We start from the raw sequence: 20,748 nt of genomic DNA on the forward strand, positions 1-20,748 counted from the left end.
ACTTGAAGTGCCCAATTCGAGGTTACGGTGGTGTTCTGTTCATCTGACAGGAAATTAGCCACGATGAATACGCATCAACAAAGAGATATAACAATGGTTATGGCAGTGTGAGCGCGTAGCAGGGAATGGTGAACAATGGAATCAGGGGCTACTGAAACAACGTGACAAAGAAATCAAGAAAACAAGCATCAAGTGAATCAAGTGAACATGAGTCAACATTTCAATGCAAAATATAGTTTCGTTCGAACTATTTACAAAGCCTTCGTCAAAGGAAACTTGGAGCCAAAGGCCAAGGGTGGTGGTCAGTGGTTGCTTCAATATGGACAGAATTGTGATCGACCTATCACCGAGATCCTATTCTTTTCTCGTTAGGCAGTAACTGGCAACTATTTTCATCTAGACTTGTGACAAATCAGCACTGGAACCCTGGTGAGTCCCACCCAAGATATTTCCATCTTCATTCTCATCCTTCAACAAGGCTTGGCCAAACCTGAGGCGCAATGCCTCTTTAGCTTATTAATCACATCTCAGCGTGTCATAAACGATAACAAAGAACAAATCAAGTCCTTGGATCTGACCAGGGTCGCGTGTCCTTCCAAACCCTTGCGCGACAAGGCCCTGTTGGACGCTAATGACTCTCAAAAATCACTTATCACAACTTCAACAACTGGGCTGTAACCAACAAAGCAGCTGCCTAAATGTCTGAGGCATCAACAGTTTGGTCTTCGAGCTTGTGAATCATGGAAGCTTTAGGCTGCTCATGGTTGCAAGACCTTCCCGTCGCTGCACGCCGCTTTTCGATGATCTGATATCACACCGAGAGTCGGCTGGTTCGGCACATGCAGAGCCAACGCGGCTGTTTGACGAAGAGTGTCATACTTCTCTCATTTGAGTGGCCACTGAATATGTTTGAGCAAGCCTGGATGCAGTCAAGATGTTCAACGTGATAGGCTAGCTCGCCATAGCTGGAGCTTGGAACAACAAAGCCAATAAAAATGCCCAGGGAGTGTTTCACCACCGACTTTGCCGCGCTGTCCCTGGTAGCATCGACCATCTTTCTCGGCCAGCGAGCCCCGCTAAAGAAACCTGATCACAGCAGGCTGAAACTGCCGCGCATTGCGGGAACTGTGTATCTCTCTCAGAGTGAAGCTGCTGGTTCTTCTTATCAACATCCGTGACTTGGATACTGGGGGCATTTTCCATACCCTGGCATCTCATTTGCTGGATCCGAATCCTGGCGCCAAAACAGGGCCTTTGGCTTCGCTTCCGTCTGGCCACTTCCACTAGAGCTTGATTTCGTGCTCCGAGTCAAGGGGTCGCATCCTCGAGAAACAAGACGAACTCTCGGGTGCTAAAATCCCGCAACTCGTCTCTCCGACAGGACCATAGCACGGTCTTGGCTGCATGGCGTGCTATTAAAACAGGATTGCAAGGGCCCTCTTTGGAGGCTGGGTAGACAGGGCCTTTACCGTAGAACACACCCAAAAAGGAATTGTACGGCGATGATGATACGCACCAGGGGTCTCAGGACCCAGCTTGTTGCAACTGCAAGCCAACAGGAGTTTGATATGACCTGACGAGGATTGTTGTCATTTTAAGTGCCGGAATCACGGGTTTCTGACCCTCCCGCATCAAAATGCCAGGCATCGCCTACCTGCTCGCCGCCACTTGGTCTGACCATGGTCAGTCGTTACCGTGATTCTCGCGCCTAAGGGCAACCAAGATCGACATCTATTTAATCTTGTTAGGCCTACCCTATCTCATAGACGCCTCAAGATGCATTCTTTAATGTTTACCGCCCTCTCGATACTTGGCTTGGTAGCCAGGGTACGCCCCGAGACCCAGTTCACCAACCCAGCGACGTGGAACGCCGAGGACGATGACCGATCCAACTACCAGGTATACGAAGTGGGAGATAGGATACCTATCAGGTGGACGACAGATCGAGACAGAATAAGTGTTGCGGTGTGGGAAAGTGGCGGATCAGGACCTTTCCTCTGGGCCTGGGTCGATCGTAAGAAGGCTTTCTCTTCTGACACCCTCATCCACCTTCTTACATGATGTGTAGAAAACCTAACCGAGCGGTCTACAACATGGAGGGTTGACTTTGGCAATGGTCGCTTCGACACAGACATTGGAGCAGAACATGCCAGGTTCTGGTTCGCCCTTTACGACCCCGAAGACATCATAGACCGATCTGCGGATGGGTCAAAGAGCTTGGTCAACTCTGCTTCTTTCAACGTGACCGTTCCCGATTACAAACCAGCTTCGGTGACGACGACAACCGAAGAGGCCACCACTTCATCTCCCGCGACCGAGACCGAGACTGAATCTGAGATCACGAGTATAAGCACAACGGCGACTTCCAGTCCGGCAGAATCAGCTGGCTCGGATGCTGCGGACAAGCAAGAAGACAAAGAGCCGGATCTTTCAGCTGGAGCTGCGGCTGGCATTGGAGTCGGTGCATCAGTCGGTGGGATCGCGATACTGGCCGGCATTGGTTTCTTCGTTTGGAGGCACTTGAAAAAGAGAAAGGAACACCAGTGTTCAGGACCGCCTCAATATTACCCACAGCAGTATCATCCGCAAACGCAGTACCCGCCAGGCCTGGCGCAGCTACAGAGCCCTCAGGTGAAAGCCGAGTTTCCCACTCATTCTACAACCACTTCAACGAGCCAAGTATACGAAGCGCCATAGCAAGAGGTTGCCTAGCGGGTGAGATGACGAGGCTTAGATAAGTTGAATTAGCGAAATGGTTTTTATTATAGTATTCCTACTGCAAGTGTCAGAATCAGATATCTACCCTATTTTTGATGTTTATTCTCTATAATCTTAAGAATAGTAGCGGTTTGGTAGGCTTCGTTCTGAGTCCTTAACATGGCGGTCACAGGTGGCTGTCACGGGAATGTCGTAAATCCACCCAAGCCAAGGTGGCTTGTCCTTTTCCAGAAACAGATTATATGTCCCTTTTTGGAAAATACAATACCCTTTCTCATTTAATCTTACGCCAAGGGCAAGGTCGTATTTGGCTTCACGGGTCTTTCCCGTGGCTTCCACTGCCGGTCAAGGCTACCAACAAACACCCCGGCTCCTGGGAGTCAATGACGCACCCCTCGCAACCAACCCAGGGTCGAGGCCCTGCACATTTCTTTTAGCTGTCGTGTCGCTCAGACATGGCCAGGGATTGTGTCAATCCCGCGCGTGGCGCCTGTGATGCAACGGGGTAAATACCCGGTGTGGGTGACGGGCCTCCTTTTGTCACCTACCAGGCACACTGTGTCTCTAACCGAAGGCCTCTCGTCATTCATTCTTTGTGTTTTCATTTTGTTACAGATCTGTTGAGTTCCTACTCTGTCGATAAACACAAGGCCATGGTTGGTCCCTCACAACCTGAAGTCGGGATGGATCTGCGTCCCAAGTGCTGGCTTCAAGAGTGCGGGGTTTGCTTGTGGCTTCAACCTGAGCATGCAGTTTTTGAGCTGATCCCTGCAATACAACTAGGGAAGAGAGAACAAAGCAGGCTGCGAAATTCCGCGAGTTCCAGACCCCGCACATGTCTTTGACTCTCCCACTCTGAAGTTACAGCTCTTTTACCAGCCTCCAAGGTACTTACAATACCGGATACCTACCATGTCGGACAAGAACGAGGCCAAGACGCCAGGCAATACGGCTCAAGAGGCAGCTGAAGCCTCAGCCAACCACCAAAGCCTTCCATCAGCTGCTCAGGCCGTATCAACTGAAGCGTCACACGGCTCGGGAATTCTTCCTCCCCAGCACTGGCAGCAGGCCGCCATGATCAGTACAAATCACCACTATCCTTTTACTTCATAGCTAAGTGACTCTCAGGACGCAGATGACGCTGCAAATGCCGACTCTGCGTCAGAGGGCAATATTAGTTCGACGGCATCCATCGCGTCTAGTATCCTGAAGTACCGCACTATCCTTGGAAGGACATTCCATAGTGAACAAGGCGATGCACATTACTGGTCGGTCAGTCAATCAACATTTGGCACACTCACTGACTGAGCTTCAAGGGGTGCCAACGATGAGCGGCAAAATGAAGCCATGGATATCAAGTGAGGCCTGTCCAGAGTATACACTAAGGCTATCGCATCATCTAACGCTTTCTTAGCCACCACTGCCAGACTCTCCGTCTTGATGGAAAGTTGTTTCTTGCTCCACTGAGAAATGATATCAAGGCAAGCACTTCTTTTGTTCTAGTATCGCGCTCGATGCTCATTCAACGTCTAGAAAGCTGTCGACATTGGAACCGGAACAGGTATAGGCACATTGGCTTTAACTCCTTCACTCTCCAGGTTGGTTTCACAAGACTAAGTTGAGCTTCTTCCTTAGGTATCTGGGCCATGTAAGACTACTTTTCAAGTTCGAGAGACAGGAAAGCTCATCCCGATGCAGTGATTTTGCCGATCAGTTTCCTGGTTGCGAGGTCATCGGAACCGATATTTCGCCTATCCAACCAAGCTGGACCCCTCCAAATCTTCAATTGTAAGTATTAGCTCAACACAACATAGGTATGGAACTATGGCTGACTACTTGCTTTCCCAGCCAGATCGACGATTGCACCAAGGAGTGGACCTTTCCTGAAGCTTCTCTCGACTATGTTCATATCCGTTTCTTGACCGGATGCATTGCTGACTGGGAAGCTCTCATGAAGGTTGCTTATCGATGCCTCAAGCCCGGTGGCTATATCGAAAGTATGGAGCCGTCGGCCTACATCCAGAGCGATGACAACACTATTGAACCAGATAGTGCCATGGGTCAATGGGGCAAGATATTTGTCGAGGGTGGCAGTAAGATGGGACGGCCCTTTACAGTGGTTGAGGATGAACTTCAGAACAAGGCCCTAGAGAAAGCAGGCTTTGTTGATATCCAGGAGAAGAAGCACAAGGTCAGTGACGCCCCGAAAGTCCTTAGGCTACGGATGCATCAAATCATGCACATGTTGCTAACCATCCCTTTCTTCATAGTCTCTAATAGGCAGCTGGCCCAAGGATGAAAAACTCAGAGAGATTGGACAGTATGCTCAACTATCCATGGAGCAAGACTTTGAGGGACTCATCCTATTTATGACAAACGTTCTTGGTGGCTGGAGTAGGGAGGAAATCCAGGTTTACATAACTCACCTGCGTCGAGAGATTCGCTCAGGAAAGAAGCATGGCTGGTATTGGCAAAAGGTTGTGTGGGCTCTTCCAGCCGGTTTCGGCTTAAGTCCTCAGGGGTCAGATTGCATGCTATCAGATAGTTCCTAGCACAAGGCTTGATCGAAAACGCTCTATGGTGGTTGCATGGCTTAGATAGCAAATACACTTGTCATTAGCCCGATAGCCTCATTTACTTGCCGTCTTACGATGGATAGTAGAAGTATTGAGTGCTAGTGATTCAGAATGGCTGCCTCAGACGAGTCGAGGATGCTGATGATAAATCGCTGATTTCTCAAGGTCACATAAAGCTTTCCAGAGCTTGCTATGCCTGAAGCGATTCATCGGATGTTCCGCATCGCTGGACGTATCAACACCATGGTAACATGCGTCACGACGACATGAAGACCCGAATGCATCGCTTGTTCGGATGTCGGCTATGCCAGACAGCTAGTGTCTCACAGGGGACCTCTCTAACGCCTTGCTCGGGGGTCGGGCTGGCCTTACTCAAGGCATGGAGCTATGCATAGCTTCATCACCCTTTGCCCATCGTACATGCTGCATGCCGGCGGCGTACGACGACGAAGCAAGACTCCTTCGTGGCCGTCATGGCCGGACACTAGGCCAGCTGCATGGCATTTATGCCGGCCCTGATCAGCATTACGCTGCAAGAAAGAGATAGAGGACTAAAGGTCCAAAGTTTCTGATTATCTTGGACAGGCCAAGTAAAATCGATGACTCTGACGCATTCTCCTGCGAATCAAGGGCCATGTCAAGTGCGTCTCTGCTTGCAATTGCATGCTCGCAGCCTTACAAAGGTCTGGAGAAACGGACCGGATACGAGGTTTAGCCTTTATATAAGCATTAATAAAGTTAGTCGCATCTCAGGGCAGGTTTTTGCACATGTTTGTTGTTTCTCTGTAGCTGAGCTTGCTACCCCTCCTGTGGTGAAGTCATCGTGATGATTCCTGACTCTGCTGCGAAACGACTCAAAAACACTCGGGTTTCACGGCATCTCTCGATCGTATTTTCCATCGTCTGTGCTTTGATGGGCTGTCTCGAGATACACACGAAGTCAATTGGGTCCAGAAACCGTCTCAAGCTGCCTCTTCTGAGCCTCTGAAAGCGTCCCGGCGGCAGCACCGACGGCCCGGATCACAGCTCATAGGGCTTGCCATGGTCTGACGAGCACATGTTGGAATACGAGCTGGGCCTGAAACGCCTTGGCGTTAAACTTTAAGCCAACTTGTTCGCGTCCCGAAGGCTTATTGTGAGGCATCATACGTAAGCACGTAGGACCAAGTTCTTATTTAAGGTCAGCTCGGTTCAGGCCTCAGAGTAGTATCTATATCCACGATTAAACAACCTCTGTCGATCGTTAATTTACTCTGAATCAAAGCATTCACTCGAAATGAAGTCCGTCCTCATCGCCGCCGTCCTCGCTTCGGCAGGTACCCTGGCGCAGAGTCCTCTGCCCTCGTGCGCTGTAACTTTGACCCTGCCCTCGAATACAAAGGTGTACTTACCACTTGCAGCAAACTTGCGCCTTGAACGCTCTCTCCTCCAGCGGCTGTGGTTCCACTGACGTTGCCTGCGTCTGCAAGTCCACGGCCTTTGTCGAAGGCTACACTTCCTGTGTGGCCACGTCTTGCAGCGCCGAAGATGCCGCCAGTATGATTCTCTTCTGCACCAATGTGGGCTCTCTGACTTTGATCGTCCCTAGAGGCCGAGCAATACGGCGTTCAACTGTGCGGCTCTGCCGGCGTGAGCGTTAGCGGCGAGGCTCCGGCCACTGAAGCTCCTGCAGTTTCGAGTGAAGCGCCTGTGGCGCCCTCGACTCCGACTGAAGCCCCTTCGGCTCCTTCTGCTCCCACTGCCCCGTCTACTCCTGAAGCGCCGACTGCACCATCCGCTCCCGCTCCGCCTCATCCCCCGAAGCCCTCTGAGAAGGTCCCACCTGTTGTATGTCGACCATCCTCTCAACTCAAGTCAATAGCTGATGCGAATGTCTATAGGTTCCTACCGAGTCCAAGCCCGCGGAAGTGCCTGCCACTCCTGCCACGCCCACGGCCCCCCTTCCAACTGCTGGTGCCGGAATTGTCCAGGTCTCGAATGCGGTTTTACTCTCGGTCGGACTTTCGATGATGCTGGTTCTGTTGAACTAATAATGATCAAAAAGGCCAGGAGGACAGAACGCTTAATCTACTGGTTGGGTTATAATGCAAGTCTCCTTTTCATGTATGGTAATAATCCAGATGTCTTGTTGTTCAACAGCTAGTAGGAAGCCCGCAGGTTTTGAATCCAGTATGTCCAAAGCCAAGAACACGAATTTGGGATAGTTAGAAAAGTGATTATAATTCTAGTAGTGTTTCTGAACAAGTTTCAGACGGATCAAATCGTAATTGTATGTATCCTTGGATGATCTGACTCCGTGGACGTTGACACTGCCTTGTGTGCTTGGCAGGAGATATCAGGCGAGAAGAAGTCGGTGATAGCTTGTAGGGGAAATACTCAATAGCTCTTGACGCTTTTCATCGTAAGTATAATTCTTCGAAAGCTGGGGCAGAGATGATTGTGCTCTCTTCTCTTAATCGTGGATGCTCGTTGGGTCGCGAAGCTATCCGAGCTTCAAACAGCTCCGAAGTAATCCCTCGGCATATCTACACATGGGAACATGTAGGAGATCATTGGTTCTAATGTGTGAGTCCCGGACCAGCGGACAGGTCACCACGCTTTTCTCGGATGGGGCGTTCGGTACTTTTCCATGTGGCAGCCCCTGGCCCCTGGTTGCCGAACGTACATGTGCGTGAGCCTTAATTATTAAAAGGTCGTTACTCTCGATGTTATGATTGGACACCAGGCACTTGGCTTTGTTAAAGCCTCATGTGAACATGGCTCTCAGTCGATTATGCCGAGACATGGTTGCCCTCCATGGATGAGAACTGAAGTTTATATACAGGTTTTTGGGCTCATCAATCATAGTATATACTAGAGTGTTTCTATCATCGGATCAATTAACTTATAAGGTCCAGAGTCGCAATTTCCGTCAAAATGCATCTCTTTCAAAAGAAAGACTTGCTGGCGCATAAAACAAGCTTTGCCGCCGTCCCATACCGAAACCTCGTTATGCGCATAGAGAAAGACATCAATTAAAACCTCCTTTACGTAGCTTTCTATTTTAACCTCAAGATTATGAGATTAAAGTGCCAACTATACCTAAAGGGGCGAGAGCGAAGCCGGCGTCGGCGCCGGCGCGATACATAAGAGCCAACGCCATTTTAACAGAAATGCAAATAACGACGAGCTATACTCATGTCCGCTGCTGGAAGTGGTGCCAGACTAAGAACAGCGCGTCCTAATAGACATCTAAACAGAAACAGATATCGACTTTCATTTTGACGGAAATTGCGACTCTGGTCCTAATTGAGAGATAGGTCAAGCTCATCTTGACTCAAAACCTTTTACCTCGAGACCAGAACACGCTCCAGCCGCCTACAAGGATTCTCTCCTCAATTAATCATTAATCCCGGATTTAGGGGGCCAAACCTTTTACTAACAAAGGAATCTAGATTCGGCGAGTTTACCTAGGCTCAAACCTCTTGGAGGTTCTTCGATCCAACCTCAAGGATATCAGACTTCACCAAGCTGGTTCCCGGGTTCACCAAGCCAGACCATTCGCCAATGAAATACGGCGCAGTTGGACCATTCCACTTCGGGACAAGCTGAAATAATTCTTTCAATACAGCAGTTGTTACATGGTTCCATAGTAATTGTGACTGGAGGCGCTTATTGACTTGCACATGAGAGAGTCCATGGATAGTGCTATCATCATCCTTGACGATGCTTGGAATCTCGACCATCAAGGTGCCCTGGTATTCTTCAGAAACCGTAAACTAATGCCAGTACTCATGAGTCGCCGTCAGACTTCTCCACGATATACGAAAGCCACGCCTCAGCACCAACCGATAGTTGTATCAACCTTGGTGTAATTCGGTGGAGTGCCCACCAAGGCTTCGGTCAAGGCAGGAACACTGCCAACCACGGAGCTGGTGATCTCTCCCTACATTTTACTGCCTAAACTCGCGAGATTTCAAGAAGAACTTTGGCATAGTGAGATTCATTGACCACCCATTGATGCTTCAAAAGGGCTCGGCTTTGAGTGGGTGACGAGCCATGGATGGCCTGGTGGCAATGACAGAGGCAGCCAGAATTGAAGCCAACTCAAAATGTAAATAGATGTAACCTAAAGCTTTGAGCTCCAGTAGATATTGTCTACTTATGAAAAGATAATGGTGAGAAATGCGTACTATCTGTGATTTCACTGCCTGACAAGACGCGAGGATGGCCTAGGGTGAGCCCACTCAGGTGAACCCACATAACATCAAGTGAATGATCATTACTTGAGCATAAATATCCCTCTAGCTGTTGCTAGACAGTCGCTCATAGAATGATTCAAGACTTGGGACTACACCGCAAACTCGCCTCACTCTTATAGGGAACATCTCTAATAGTAATGTCAAGTTCTCATGATCAAGCTCTCGACCAAGCTCATGGATTCTCCCCGAGTTTAAGCTTTTAATTAAGTGCTTCCCCATGGGGCTAGAAAGCTTCCTGAAACAGCCTAGCCCTCACTGTGGGCCGGCTATTCGTCTCAAAACGGAGCCGCTAGTGCGGATGTTGCACAACGTGGGACTGTGTATGCCTCAGGCCACAATGTCTCACCCATATGTGCCCGGTTGTGGCCTACAAAAGAAGAACAACCCCGCGAGATTCTCGCAATCGTTTCTTCTGATAAACAAACATTTACTTCTTCTTTATCCTTTTGTCAGTGTCATCATCCATCGACTTGCCCAGCCCGTCATGCCTGAGCAGGGGGTTGTCTATTTGGACGGCTTCAAGCTATCGCTTCAAGAGCTTGGCCTGACCCATGAGACCTTGAACAATCACGTCAATGGTCGTATCATTCCCTTCATGCTTGATGATGAGATGAGAGATCTCTATCGACGGGCCAACGATGACCCCGGGTCTCTCTCGCCGGCCGAGAAAAACCGCGTTTTTGGCAGAATCCCACCCGAAGATGAGGAACGACTTTGCCAGGAACGCCTTGGTTGTACAAAGGAGCAACTCTACGAAAAGGCTCTGACCCAAGTCGAAGACTTGAGCATGTTGGAGTGCGACATGATCATCCGTGGCTGCGACTATGACTGGAGAAATATCTCAAACAAGGCAACCGACCTCGAGAGGATCATGAAACTGTCGGGAGAGGACCGCGAGCTTGTTCTCAAGGGCCGCGAGGCCATCAAAGGACCAGCAATCTTGCGAGCCGCCGAAAAGCGAAAGCAGTACACTAAATTAAGGGCCGCAGAGGCACGTCGAAAGAGTGATCAACTCAAGATTGCCCGGCAGGGCCATCGTGCTGCGTGGGTGCAAGCTATGGTGGACAGGGATCTGCCGCGATGGGGCTTTGTTGTGATGCGTACTGAATACAGTGATCCCCGCAGTGATGAAGCCTGGAAAAAGTTCCAGGAGCGCTATGACACTGTGGGCAAACTGATCATGCAGAGCTGGAGTGGTCGCCCGCCAAAGGCCGAACTTTGGTTGACACTTGAGACTGTCTTCGTATCTGACGCTGCCTTGGACGGGGCATCGGCAGATGCGCTCAGGGAAAGATTCAAGAGCATGCGAGAGGGTCTTCCGGAGGGGATACGACGGGACTGTTTTCTGGTTCAGGACAAGCTCCTGGCTGAGACGGAGTGGCTGACGGTTCGCGCGGTGAACCCCGACTTCGACCCAGAGGCGCCCCTTGGCACTATGGAGGCCAGCTACGACGCTCAAGAGACCTCAATCACGGTGCAGGATCTGGAGGGGTTTTCCGGGGAGATTCGGCTGCCGCTGTCCAAGGTTTTTGACTGGCTTCACTATTCCCTTCTGACGGACTCTGAAACGTGGGAGAGGCGGTACAAGCAGACGACGCAGAAGCAGCCCAGGACTCTCATGTCGTATTGGCCGTCCCCGGAGTATTGAGGCCCGAGAGTTGGCTGACGAGGGGGATGATGCAGATTGTTTCTTTGTGGTGGTCACTGACTCTTGACTCTTGACTTTTGGACAAATGGATGTTGCAGGCGCTGCGTTTGAGCGTGCATAGATGCCCCAGATAACAATTCCAGCATAAGCTGGCCGTGTTCCTCGTCTTTCTGGAGCCTGATTACACTTGAGATTGCAAAAAAAACCGGGAACCGCGGGGAGTCAAGGTGAGTGGGTAGGTTGGCATTCTACCACACAGTGCCTCAGAGGCTCAGATGCCTCCGGCTTGGGGCAGATAAGCTTGGCCATGGAAGCCGGCTTTGAGTTAGATACCCTTGGGTAAGTATGGGGATCAACCGGTCAAGGGAGATGTTGCAAAGGCCGACCAGTAGGCTTCAGCGACGCGTCACAAGTTCAGTAGGTACCTAGGTAGATAAGCCTAGCATTCAGGCCCTGGTGCCAGGTTCAATCACCTGGAACTCCAGCGTGTACAGTAACTACTGATGCCGAGAACCAAATTACACAAGATCCCTGTACAATAATGTCGCTTGAAGACCTGGGCTGCTTACGCTGCATTTGACCTGTGTGCCATCCTATCTCCATCACCCGCCGTGATCGTTCACAACGGGTGATCCCCCATCCCCTCCCTCACGGCTCTGCCCCGGTTTCCGAGGTGGCCTCTACCCCGACCTAGCGGAGTACGAGCCGGAAGCCACTGTTGGGATGTGATGTGACCCGGCTGCATGTGCACATCCCGCGCCCGCCTTCGGTGAGACAAATGTCGGCTTGCCCAGCTGTGCTTCAACACACTGAAAGGACTCATCACTTTGACCGGTGACCACGAGTGGCTTCCGACATGCTTTTCAGCTGGCAAGACCAGGCATTGCCGATGCACAGAGGCAGGCTCCAGCATAACGAATTGCAAACTCGCGCTGTGGTAGGCAGAGGGTTGCAGGCGAGGTTACACAAACGCCCCACACCGGGTGAAACATCCTCGGGGGCTGGGTGGGTGAAGATACCCGGGGATTGATGCCCCCTTCTCGCGTTTGCCGCGTTTCTTCTACAGGGGTCAATCTTGTTCAGTCTGGTACACAGTCTGGCAACCAAGACTCGGAGACGGTGCAAGTCTGTATCTCTTCGCTTCCTCGGAAAGCTGGCTCTCTGATGGACCGAGTCGTGATCAGGGGTCAGTGTTTTCGGGAACGGCCCGAGAACACCCATGCTCTTGCAAGACTCGAATAATTCGCCTATTTTCCTTCTTTGCTACCTAGGAACTATTGGGGTCTTCATGAGCCTGCTGGAGTATATTTGGCTTAGAGTGAAGAGAGCTTTCACTTGTGAGGCAAACCCAAAGTAAGAGTGGAGTACACCCGAGTAGGGTAATACATATCTACTCATACAAGCCTCATGGCGATTCATAATTGGCGCATCAACACAAGCCAGTATTCCACTCAACCACCTATGCTACCTACGAGGCATGGGAAGGAATTGTCGCTGTTGTCAATAGTAGCCCAAGAGTCGACACAAGCGCTTCCAGTATGGGCTGTATGGTAGACTCCCATTCCTCCAACGCGGTAACTAGAGCCACTGGTGAAGGCCAATAGTAAGCGCGAACAGCGAGGGAGACTATAACAAACTCTAGTAGCATACATTACTAGTTTCATCGTCATGGCCAGGGGCAAGATCCACGGTAGCGGCTTTTCAACCCCCGACGTAGTGTCACCCACCCCGGTTTCGACTAGGAGATCAACTCGCCAGCCGTGAACTCGTCTACAATGCACTCACGCTCATGCTAGATTTCCTGTTGTGGGGCAAACCCGAAGTGGTTTATGGGTCGTGTATATACAACGACCTTCGATGGCTGGATGCTGTTAGTCAACTTGGTGAACAGCAGCGGCAGTATTTGTCCCGACTCACGGGGCCATGTCTTCGAGTCTTGCCTTGTGATACTATACGAAATAGTAAGGCTAGTATGTTGGATATCCAGTCCTATTATTAGACACTTTGGCCTCAGTCTTCTCCAGTTGGGGTCATCTTAATGGCCTTTCTCTTCCGTCACTTTGTCCGCTGAAGATATTACGATGAATCCCGTTGAATGAGATTAAACATTGATGCAAGTCCCTCTCATGATAGTCCAGGACGTGTATTTTATTAAATATTTACTCTTTGTTGTCTATAATCATCTACCTGTCCCGTCCATAGGTAAAGGGCTTGGTAGGCGCGTTATCGAGAATCGCCTCAATCTCCTGGTAAATCTCATCTGTGATCTTCTCGGAAAGCTTCACAGACTTGACATTGTCCTCAATCTGCTCAACCTTGGTGGCTCCCAGGATCACAGTGCTGACGTTGGGGTTCTTGAGGCACCAGGCCAGGGCGAGCTGAGATGTGTTTCCACCCAGGCGCTCAGCAATGGCAGTGAGCTTCTTGACCTTTTCAATCTTGGCCTTTCCTTCCTCGGTCTGCAGGGCCTCGATGGTCTTGCTGAAGAACTCCTTGTTTGTGGCGAAGCGGGAGCCCTCGGGGATGCCGTCGTTGTACTTTCCAGTCAGGAGACCGGAGGCCAGGGGAGACCAGATGGTGGTTCCGTAGTTGAACTGCTTGAAGAGGGGTTCATACTCGACCTCGAAGCGCTCACGGTGGAAGGCGTTGTACTGGGGCTGCTCGACAACAGGAGCGATGAGGTTGTATCGCTCGGCGATCTGAGTGGCCTCGGCGATTTGTTGGGCGCTCCACTCAGAAGTTCCCCAGTAGTAGGCAAGGTTGAGGTTTCGGATGACCTGAGTGAAACCCTCAACAATCTCCTTGAGAGGGGTGGCGTAGTCAGGTCGGTGGGCGAAGACGATGTCGACATAAGGCTGCTGGAGACGCTCCAGAGAGCTCTTGAGACCCTCGACGATGTGCTTGCGGCTCAGACCTCGGGTGTTGGGCTCCTTGCGACCAGTGCCAAAGAAGACCTTTGTGGTGAGGACATACTCGTCTCTGGGCCAGTCGAGCTCCTTCAGGGCCTGTCCCATCTCAACCTCGCAAGCTCCGTTGGAGTAGACCTCGGCGGTGTCAAAGGTGTTGATGCCGTGGTCCCAGGCGGTTTGCAGGCATTCCTTGACGATGTTGCCCTTCTGGGTGCCTCCGTAGGTCAACCATCCTCCCAAGGAGAGCACGCTCACCTTGAGGCCAGTGGGGCCCAGGTGGCGGAACTGCATGTCCTTGGGGTCGTACGAGGACTTGACAACCGACATTTTGAAGGATAATGGAGATTTTCGTTTATTTGCTAAACGAGAAACAAACAGAGGTACCGGGCTGAGCTGTTTATATACAACTCCAGCAGACCGCCCTGATCCGAGGTGGAGATCCTTCAAGTGAGGGGTATGACGACAGCTGGTTTCAACACGACGTGATACCTCGACTGACCGTGATAGACTTTCAGAGCCTGTCCAATCGGCTCTAAGAAGCGGTGTTAAGTCCGGACTGGGCGAGGCAATTATTGGAGGCTTTTGCATTATTAATGTTGTTTGTGGGTCGATGTGGATAAACGACTCCGGCAACACAAAGGTGGAATAGTCTAGAAAGGCGGTAACTGACCTTGGCCGTATTCGGATCCTTGCTCCGGCAAATATCTGGGTTTATGACGGCAAAAGGAGGAGTAGGCATCAATGAGGCATATGTGGCAGCCATGAGACTAGTTGGCAACACGGCGTAAGAGTCATCGAGTCTTGGAGGTTGAGGTGAGTCTCCGTGTTTGGCTGATCCATCCCATGTTAAATCCGTTACCTCCTGTTGAAGACGTCATTGATACCAACAATCCCATGTTGGGCACGCATGTGAACGGAACAAGGTAAAGAAACTAATTAATGCGTCTCGGTCAAGCTCACTTGTGCTTATAATCACGCAGATTGATAATCAACAAGATACTCAGCAGTACTGCTATTAGGTTGATTACGTCGCGTCGAGTGTCTAAACTACCAAATGCAACCTGCTCTACCACTTGATGAAAATGCCTCTAGTCTATGCGTCAAGTCTAATATTACTATAGGGATATCGTTTAAATCCGTACAATGGAACAGAATGACGCAACAACAAAAGAAAAGTCAAGGAATGCTCCGTTCTCCTCCAGGGCCTCATCGACCCCATTGCCTATTATGGTATCGACTTTCCTCGGGAGACTGAGAGGGAGATTGTGAGGAGAAACATCCCAACGTGGCGCAACTCGTATCACTTGTCTCCCTCTTACCCATCCACATAGCTCTTCTCTTGTCCTTCTTCTCCTTCTTCACTCTCGTCCCTTGCTCTGATTGCCCTGAGCCAAAGCCACTGCTACCACTCTGGGTAACAGACGTAGTATCACCCCCAGTTGCGCCCAGGTAACTGTTAATACTGCTTGTCTCCTTGGTTGGTGTGTTTGTGTCGATTCCTCTCTGACTGGCAGCTTTCGATACTGGTCGATATCGGCTCGGAAGACCGACTGTGCTTCGTTCCGACGGAGCTATAGAGGGAGTGTACACGGTGCCAGGTCGATATCGACTTGGGAGTCCAACATTGCTTCGTTCTGATGGCGCGATCGAAGGCGTGTACATGGTTCCAGGTCGGTGGGTTGACATGTTGACCCTGAACTGCTGCGCTGCTTGAAACGCAGCATAATCCATTCCCGCAGGACCCATGCCAGCATTCGCATACCCCGGCAAGGTCGAAAAAGACTCGACCGGAGCTGGCGGAGGTACAGGGAAGCCATTGACTTGCGGCATCGGATTGTAGCCTTGCCAGGGCTGTTGAGGCATCGGGGCAAAGCTGGGGTTTCCCTGCTGATTCATACAGTTCATCATCTGCATGAGCCACAACTGCGAGTTCAAGTTTTGCGCCGTCTGTTGCATAATCTGAGATTGCATGTCGGATCGTAGGCTCGGAGCTGGTTGAGCGTGAGACATTCGCATTTGGGGCTGTTGCATACCAGGCGCTCCGTACATAGATGATGCCTGGCCGTATGGATAAGCTGGAGCTCCTCCTCCCCAGTGCATATGATTCTGCTGTGGGTTCATCTTTGGAGCACGAGATTGAGCTCGTCGACGCATGGCTCGATCACGTTGCTCGATGGCAATGACACTGACCAAGCCACCGGGGTAGAGAGACTGCTGAGCTTGCGGAGGATACACGGCTCCAGAAGGGACGTTTCTGTTGTTGGCGCCAAAGGGATCGTGAGGGAGTCCACGTGCAAAGACTGGTAATGGAGAGTTCGGGTTCTGAGATGCCTTGCTCTGCCCTGTACTAGGCCCTCTAGATGGTCCATGCTGGGATGCAACACTCCGCGCCGTACTGGGTCGTCTGGTAGGTTGCTGAGACGCAATACTTCGCGCTGTGCTTGGTCTCCTCACGGGCTGTTGAATAGTACTTCGCAAGCTGGGGTTGGGCTTGGGATTGTCCAGACGAGTTGGGGGACGGCTACTCCCACTTGGACGTCTGCGGACCTGAAGCAAGGCAAGAGGAACGTCGTCGTCTTGAGGCGGTGATGGTGGTGTTGACAGCGCTGACCTGGTTAGAAGTAAATTCGGGTCGCCGGTGGTCTTGATCATGTTCTTTCGGTAGTTGATGATGTGAGCTTCTTGTTTCCTCCTCTCATTCCGGTGTCGCTTTGAGATCGCGGCTTCATCCTCGTTGTCGCTGTCATCATCACGACCATCACCATGAGATTCCTCATCAGCCTGACTCGAGTCTTGGCGTCCCTTGACCTCTCGGTAACTTTCAAACTGAGCTGCCGTCATGATCTTGCCGCGGTCCGGGAGAGAAGAGTGGAAGAGGTCATTGTTTACGGTCGGTTCCAGTGGTGGGGGCTTGGTGTTTTCTTCAATGCGACCAAGTGAACGCTGTGAGATGGACCGATTGGGGTCCAAGAAAAGGCGACTTTTGCTGATCGAGTCCCGGAATAAATTCTCATCATCTTTGTCGGCGATGAGTTCATGGTCTTCATCGCCTGTCGCCACAAAAGGCCTCTCAAATGGCACCTTGGTACCATGGCCGAACCTGATGTTGAGATCCTGGCCATTCCACGTTTCTGCAGATCAATCTTAGCGTCGCGATTAGCGCTGAAAGAGGGTCATTTACCCGTCCAGGGATGAGACGTCGTCACAAATGAATCGTCGTCAGTCTCGGTAGAGTCGGATTCCACCCTCAGCTCTGGCGTCTTTGGAGGCTCCCCCTCCAGCCTGGATAGAGTGGCCGAGTCGACAATCAGGGCGCTGATGCCTCGCTCCATGTAGCCACCTTGTCTTTTTGAACGGGCTTGGCGCATGGTGGTGTTGCGACCGATTGAGGCGGCTGCTCTGCCTCTGGCTCTGTCGTCATGAGTGAGAGTATCGTGTCCAGCTGGGCGATTGAAAGGAAGGGTAATCGAAAGGAAGTGCAATTCTTGATGATCAGAGATTTGATTCACCAGAGGTTCAAGTTTGCCATCTTCGCCCTTGTTGCTCCTAAAAGGGGCCCCTTCTTTTTTGCCCCATGATCCATCTCAGTCATCTGGAATGCTCGGATCCGTCCATGGCATGGTCCAGTTTCTTTGTCTCAGCCTGTATTGAAGCCACACATCGATAGATGGAAGTTTTTTGTTTTTTCCTGCGGTCTAGCCTCTCGATATCCCTATCCTTGATCGATCTGCACGGATCAATAGTTCGCCCTACATGAGGAGCTGAACATAAGCACTAGGTAGATGAGACTTGAAGCCATTGTTGGTTGTCCACAAGCCACAGCAATAGGCCATATCAAGGGGATTTTTCAGCTCAATTGCATTGCATTAACTGTCTCTCGCTTACTGCCTGCCAAATGTGACGTCAATCAAAGGCCATTCCACCGTTTGCATCTCCGAGACTTCTGCAACCGGACTTCTCCACTCGTTGAATGTGGCTCACGACTCAAATGTCCTTTTTTTTGGAGCATTCGCATACCCGAGACCCATTATCGCCCTTGTCATCTTCACCGCCTGCCAAAAAGAACGAGTTATTGAGTCTTGGATCAGATTGACTAACCAAGCATTCCTTTCGAATGCGGCCATCGCGGCAAATCCGACGACCCAGCTGAATGTCTTGTCAACCCGACCCTAGACCCCCTTTGACGCGCCCTTGGCCAATGGATAAGGGTTATTATTGGTTAAAGTTACCTCCAGATTCTCAATGTTTTCGATATCGGCAATTTCAAGGTCAATCTCTATTTCTATTTATAGCCAAGAGCTTCCAGGTTGTTCCAGCTCGACCTGCACCCATCCATCATCAATCGCTTGTAGAAGACGGTTATGACCTCACTAGCTTCAACCACTTGTGAGGTCAAGAAGTCGAGAGTCGCTACCTATTCTATGGGTCTATTATACTCCTCGTGAACCAGTGTGAAAGCAGACTTTCTCTGGCACATGGTCATTGTGAAACGCCTGCAATTGCGAGCCGTGTTGTATATCCTCGAGATCCTGTGTGGTGCGGCCGACATACCGCAGATCTGATATAACTGACAAGAAAAAGGAAAGAGAAAATTTGTATAAGACGGAGAAGAGAGATTTAAAGGGATGAATGAAACAATCGATGATGGTCTTGTAGAAGGATCCTGCTCACCCAGCAGATGTTGCAGATTGTGTCAAATATTAGATGGGCCGAAAGACAATTGCAGTGCTTCCACGCTACAGATCAACCGGAAACTTCTTCCTCAGAGTCTCTCCGTAGGCATGGAAAAGAAAAGGGACAGGCGTAAATGCCAAGACGATGAATCCCAGCACCGTGTTGCCCCATCCAAGATCGAGCTTGTCGTACAATGATGGGGCAGCCAGATCCAAGAAAGCACCAAAGGGACAACGAATGAGCAAGTTGGCCGCAAGGGCTGAAGCAGCTGCTTCGGCTCCGAAGCAGTCCACTAGGTAGAGCTGTCCGGGGACAATGACAAAGAGAGCTCCGACACCGATAAAGAGCGTGCCGAGAATGGGAACGATCCAGTGGGTGTGGTAGTAGGCGGACCAGCCATACCAGAAGAAGCCCCCTGGGGTGGTGATTCCAAGCCATTTCATGAGAATGAGTCTATCCTCTGGCTTCGAGCCTCCTTGGTCTGCCTTCATCTTCATCAGCTTGTCGCTGGTCTTGGAAAAGGTAAATAAGCCAAGCATCATTCCAATACCAAGGCCAAGGTAGACCAGTCCCGAAATGCCGACACTGAACCCATAGGTGCCAGAAAAAACTGACGTAAAAGTCGTGAAGAGCAAAAAGATCATGCCAAAGATGATACCCGTGTAGAGCGACATGAGCAAGACAATGGGCGAAAAGATGAGCATCTTGAGGGGGCGGACGATGGCGCGGAGGAGCATCTGCTTTGGTGTCTCGGCCCTATCAAACTTGGGAACAAGCTTGTCATTTCCTGTTTCCTTGCGAAGGCGTTCAGTCTTGCGGCGTATGAGAACGGCAGCGTTGGTCTCGCCGACAAAGACAACTGTGGCAACAAGAATGACACCGGCCTGGGGCATCACGTTAGCGCGGCCATGCTGAAGGATGGAACTCAGTAATAACTTACCACAATCAGGATGAGTCGAAAGGTCCACCGCCAGCCAATATTCTGAGAAACGAATCCGCCGATGATGGGGCCAATGACCTGCGACATGGTTAGCATTGGGTTCAACTTCAATTCATTCAAGGAGCACATACGGGCCCAATAAGAGGTCCCATGCTGAACAGAGCCATAGCCTTCCCGCGCTCGTGGACAGGATACATATCAGCGATGGAACCGCCTCCAACACTCATGGGACCAGAGGCGGCGCAGCCTCCAAGCAAGCGGAAGGCAAGAAACATGCCAGTATTTTTGCTGAAAGCGCATCCAAAGGTGAAACCGATGAACAAGACATGGCAGACATAGTAAATGATGAGACGGCCGTATAATTCGGAGAGAGGCGCGAGGAAGAGAGGGCCGATGGCGAAACCCAGTACGTAGAGACTAACGGTCAGTGCGACGACTGTGGAGTTTGTAATGTTGAATTCGGCGGCCAGTTCGTGTGCACCAGGTGCGTACATGGTAGCGGCGAGGTTTCTAGAGCCATCACCAGTCAGTGATGCTGTCAGTGGAAAAAGAAGGGAGAAACACTTACGCATTGAGCGTGAACAGACTCACAATCACCACTTGAACAACCTTACTCCTGCTAGGCCAGTTAAGGGGATTATGGGGATCATCTAGGCCGTCCCAGTCAACAATGTTGGGGTTTGCGTCTGGTTCATCCGACACCTTTTCCGCTTCTGCATTTGCCGAGTAATTTGCAGCCCCCTCGACGTCGGTTCGTGTTAAAGTAGACTGAGACCTTATGCTTCCAGCATCTTCCCCATCTGAGGATGGAAAGCCTGGTCTCACCATGGTGGTCGGTCTGTGATGGGAGGGAAGCAGCTTGGTGTGGCTCGGTAGGTGGTGCTTGCTTGTCAGATCAGAGCACAGATGCCAAGAAGGAACGAAAAGATAAATGGGAGATCTAGATTTAAATGCAACTGGGTGCTGGAATTGGGATGCGTAATTCCCCTTGAAGCCAGGGTGGTGTGTCAGTCTTATAGCAGGGGTACCGGGCGTGCGCGAG

The 20,748-nt window shown here is 50.8% G+C and overlaps 7 protein-coding genes across 7 annotated transcripts; 4 read left to right on the forward strand and 3 right to left on the reverse strand.

Moving 5' to 3' along the window:
- Nucleotides 1-1,776: 1,776 nt before the first annotated feature.
- NCS54_00968000 (Hypothetical protein) lies at nt 1,777-2,697 on the forward strand (the record flags this gene model as incomplete). The annotated part of the gene is made up of 2 exons (XM_053155019.1): nt 1,777-2,014; nt 2,069-2,697. 2 exons carry the CDS (start codon nt 1,777-1,779, stop codon nt 2,695-2,697), a joined length of 867 nt encoding a protein of 288 aa, XP_053010994.1.
- A 933-nt stretch (nt 2,698-3,630) lies between these two features.
- NCS54_00968100 (Hypothetical protein) lies at nt 3,631-5,270 on the forward strand (the record flags this gene model as incomplete). The annotated part of the gene is made up of 9 exons (XM_053155020.1): nt 3,631-3,799; nt 3,854-3,986; nt 4,035-4,076; nt 4,133-4,199; nt 4,252-4,279; nt 4,354-4,366; nt 4,417-4,506; nt 4,567-4,909; nt 4,989-5,270. 9 exons carry the CDS (start codon nt 3,631-3,633, stop codon nt 5,268-5,270), a joined length of 1,167 nt encoding a protein of 388 aa, XP_053010995.1.
- A 1,234-nt stretch (nt 5,271-6,504) lies between these two features.
- Nucleotides 6,505-7,324, forward strand: NCS54_00968200 (CFEM domain-containing protein; the record flags this gene model as incomplete). The annotated part of the gene is made up of 4 exons (XM_053155021.1): nt 6,505-6,645; nt 6,695-6,830; nt 6,883-7,121; nt 7,175-7,324. The coding sequence occupies exons 1-4, from the start codon at nt 6,571-6,573 to the stop codon at nt 7,322-7,324; spliced, it is 600 nt and encodes a 199-aa protein (XP_053010996.1). The 5' UTR covers nt 6,505-6,570.
- Nucleotides 7,325-10,019: 2,695 nt separating this feature from the next.
- Nucleotides 10,020-11,183, forward strand: NCS54_00968300 (Hypothetical protein; the record flags this gene model as incomplete). Its single annotated transcript, XM_053155022.1, has 1 exon — nt 10,020-11,183. One exon carries the CDS (start codon nt 10,020-10,022, stop codon nt 11,181-11,183), a length of 1,164 nt encoding a protein of 387 aa, XP_053010997.1.
- Nucleotides 11,184-13,366: 2,183 nt separating this feature from the next.
- Nucleotides 13,367-14,419, reverse strand: NCS54_00968400 (Hypothetical protein; the record flags this gene model as incomplete). Its single annotated transcript, XM_053155023.1, has 1 exon — nt 13,367-14,419. One exon carries the CDS (start codon nt 14,417-14,419, stop codon nt 13,367-13,369), a length of 1,053 nt encoding a protein of 350 aa, XP_053010998.1.
- Nucleotides 14,420-15,298: 879 nt separating this feature from the next.
- NCS54_00968500 (Hypothetical protein) lies at nt 15,299-17,460 on the reverse strand (the record flags this gene model as incomplete). The annotated part of the gene is made up of 2 exons (XM_053155024.1): nt 15,299-17,223; nt 17,274-17,460. 2 exons carry the CDS (start codon nt 17,458-17,460, stop codon nt 15,299-15,301), a joined length of 2,112 nt encoding a protein of 703 aa, XP_053010999.1.
- Nucleotides 17,461-18,828: 1,368 nt separating this feature from the next.
- NCS54_00968600 (MFS domain-containing protein) lies at nt 18,829-20,534 on the reverse strand (the record flags this gene model as incomplete). The annotated part of the gene is made up of 4 exons (XM_053155025.1): nt 18,829-19,650; nt 19,707-19,784; nt 19,838-20,216; nt 20,275-20,534. The coding sequence occupies 4 exons, from the start codon at nt 20,532-20,534 to the stop codon at nt 18,829-18,831; spliced, it is 1,539 nt and encodes a 512-aa protein (XP_053011000.1).
- Between the last annotated feature and the right edge of the window lie 214 nt (nt 20,535-20,748).

The sequence above is a fragment of the Fusarium falciforme genome, chromosome 7, assembly GCF_026873545.1.
Source record: "Fusarium falciforme chromosome 7, complete sequence".
NCBI lineage: Eukaryota > Fungi > Ascomycota > Sordariomycetes > Hypocreales > Nectriaceae > Fusarium > Fusarium falciforme.